Source organism: Otolemur garnettii, unplaced genomic scaffold (assembly GCF_000181295.1).
Source record: "Otolemur garnettii isolate 467f Iridium unplaced genomic scaffold, OtoGar3 scaffold00152, whole genome shotgun sequence".
In the NCBI taxonomy this organism is placed as follows: domain Eukaryota; kingdom Metazoa; phylum Chordata; class Mammalia; order Primates; family Galagidae; genus Otolemur; species Otolemur garnettii.
Genome location: NW_003852547.1, coordinates 2,556,664 through 2,559,516, shown reverse-complemented (window position 1 = coordinate 2,559,516; position 2,853 = coordinate 2,556,664). Strand labels below are relative to the sequence as shown.

At 55.9% G+C, this 2,853-nt stretch overlaps 1 protein-coding gene across 2 annotated transcripts in view; it reads left to right on the top strand.

Moving 5' to 3' along the window:
* The window catches only part of ERCC2 (ERCC excision repair 2, TFIIH core complex helicase subunit), a 17,645-nt gene that overhangs the window by 3,610 nt on the left and 11,182 nt on the right, over positions 1-2,853 (top strand). For both annotated transcript variants that reach the window (XM_003799508.3, XM_023518938.1), the window contains 6 exons: positions 375-491; positions 584-700; positions 966-1,089; positions 1,184-1,280; positions 1,409-1,542; positions 1,616-1,784. In XM_003799508.3, coding sequence (XP_003799556.1) covers positions 375-491; positions 584-700; positions 966-1,089; positions 1,184-1,280; positions 1,409-1,542; positions 1,616-1,784 — 758 coding nt within the window. The remainder of the gene's footprint in view (positions 1-374; positions 492-583; positions 701-965; positions 1,090-1,183; positions 1,281-1,408; positions 1,543-1,615; positions 1,785-2,853) is intronic.

The following is a 2,853-nucleotide window of genomic DNA, read 5'->3' as shown; positions in this document are numbered from 1 at the left end:
CGAACCTGCCACCTTAGGTGTATGTGGCTGGCGCCTTAGCCGCTTGAGCCACAGGCGCCGAGCCAAGGCTCAAAGTTTTAAAAATAATAGTTTTAAGAATGTAACAATTTTACCACTCTTTGACCATTGTGGTAGGTCCCTGGTTTCTTTCTTTTTTTATTTTTTGCAGTTTTTGGCTGGGGCTGGGTTTGAACCCACCACCTCCGGTATATGGGGCCAGTGCCCTATTCCTTTGAGCCACAGACGCCGCCTGTTCCCAGGTTTCTTAATTGCTACTAAAATAAGTTGAGATTCACATTGTCCAAAAATGCCAGCCAGCTGGGAGATGCAGAGGCCCAGGTTCAAAGAGTGGTCAGGCTTCCTTTTCTCCTCAGGTGACACCCTTGCGTTTTGGGAAGGATGTTGACGGGAAGTGCCACAGCCTCACAGCCTCATACGTGCGAGCACAGTACCAGCAAGATACTAGCCTGCCCCACTGCCGCTTCTATGAGGTGCCTGGGGTACAGGACTGAGAAAGGGAGGGCTGAGATGCTTGGGGCAGCCAGCTTCCCTTACCGTCTGGCACTCTCTCTCCCTACCCCAGGAATTTGATGCCCATGGACGTCAGGTGCCCCTCCCTGCTGGTATCTACAACCTGGATGACCTGAAGACCCTGGGGCGACGCCAGGGCTGGTGCCCGTACTTTTTGGCCCGATACTCGGTGAGGAGGCAGGTGTGGGTGGCAGAGGGGCATGAACATGGCTGTGGGCTGCCTCAGTCTGGTTGTCTGGTTCTGTGTGTCTCTCTCTGTCTGCCTACATCTTCCTGCTGGCCAGTACCTCTGTCAGTCTATCTCTATCCATCTGTTGGTGACTTGCCTATGCCTGCCTTTTGTTGCCTCTGTGGGCTTGTGTGGAAGCAGCGGGCAAGTGTGGTGCAGATTGGGGTGGCAGGGCCTATATAATCCTGCCCACCTTGTCCCCTAGATCCTGCATGCCAATGTGGTGGTTTATAGCTACCACTACCTCTTGGACCCCAAGATTGCAGACCTGGTGTCCAAGGAACTGGCCCGCAAGGCTGTTGTGGTCTTTGATGAGGCCCACAACATCGGTGAGGAGGGAGCCAGGGTGCTAAAGGGATGCCAGGTACCCAGACCACTGCCTGGTACTGGTCTGCCTCAGCTCTGCCCTCCCCCATTCTCCAGACAATGTCTGCATCGACTCCATGAGTGTTAACCTCACACGCCGGATCCTCGATCGGTGCCAGGGCAACCTGGAGACCCTGCAGAAGACAGTACTCAGGTAGGGACCGGCTGTGTAGTAACTCCTGGGGCCTGTCCTACTCCCAGCCAGCTGTGCACCTCTCCTGGGTCCCTGGTCTCTGCCTGATTTGGCCCCAGGATGCCAGTCCCTACCTGGTCTTCTCCCAGGATCAAGGAGACGGATGAGCAGCGTCTGCGGGACGAGTACCGGCGCCTGGTGGAGGGACTGCGGGAGGCCAGTGCTGCCCGGGAGACTGATGCCCACCTGGCCAACCCCGTGCTGCCCGATGAGGTGCTGCAGGGTGAGTTACTGCCCCTGTGGTCTCCCTCTCCCTGTCCCACGTCCCCATAGCTGCTAACCCCTTCTCTCTGCAGAGGCTGTGCCTGGCTCCATTCGCACGGCCGAGCACTTCCTGGGTTTCTTACGGCGCCTACTGGAGTATGTCAAGTGGCGGCTGCGCGTGCAGCACGTGGTACAGGAGAGCCCCCCTGCCTTCCTGAGTGGCCTGGCCCAGCGCGTGTGCATTCAGCGCAAGCCCCTCAGGTGCGGCCTGGGATAGCAGGGGACTTGGGTTGGAGCTAGTTCTCAGTCTAGCTGTTGGGCAGGAACTTGACACACCACACATGGCTGGATCACAGAGGTTACCTGAAGAGAGTTTAGTGGAGGGATCATTGAAAGAGGGTGCAGGCTGGATGGAGGAGCTAAGGAGGGTGAGAGGTCCCTGGAGACTCCGAAGAGCTTGGAACTATTTAAACCTCAGGCCGCAGGGGCCAGGAAAGGAATGGTGTTGTTGAGTCAGCTGGACAGGGCCTGGAGAGGCCCCAGAGAGGACCTGAGACCATGACATTGTAGGATGGGAGGCCCAGCAGGATGGGAGCTGAGTACCCTCACCATGTCCTTTCCTGCCAGTGCTTCTCATAGTCCAAGCCTGAGGACAAGGGCATCCCCATAGTGCAATCTGGGTGCATTTGTTGTGGAGGATGGGGGTTTAGGGATCAGTCTTCTGGGGTACAGAGTAGGCAGGGAATGGACCTAGGCATAGGAGGGGGCTTCTTGTACTTTTCCTTTGCTGTTTGGGATAAGTCATTGGTCTTCTCTGAACCTCAGTTTCCTCCTTGGTAAAGTGGATGAGGAATCATTTTTACTTCACAGGTTTCTGTGATGGTTAGGTGAGAAGGCAGCGGAGCCCTTACAAAGACCTACACCCTTTATGTATCTCAGTTGCATCCCATGTAGTGTCCCAAGCTGCAAAGAAGGAGGCTGGAGCTCTAAGAGGGGAAGCCATTGCCCAGTGTCACACAGCACAGTTCCAGGAGTTGTGACTTGAAACTTGTGGCTGCTGTGCCTCTGAGGGGTGAGACAGCCATCAGAGTGGCTTTGCCTGTCTCCCCCACATTTGGGAATTGTGAGGGCGGAGAGAGGAACTTAGTCATTCATACAAGTGCCTGCTCTGTGCAGGGGACAGCAGTAAAGACTGAGACAGCCTAGGGAAGAGACAGACTCGTTCTCAGATACCAATGACCCAGGATAGGCAGGCTAGGATGGGGGAATCCCAGGAGGCTGGGGGAACCCCCGAAAGAGCCCTGTTCTAGCCTGGGCATTAAAGACATGG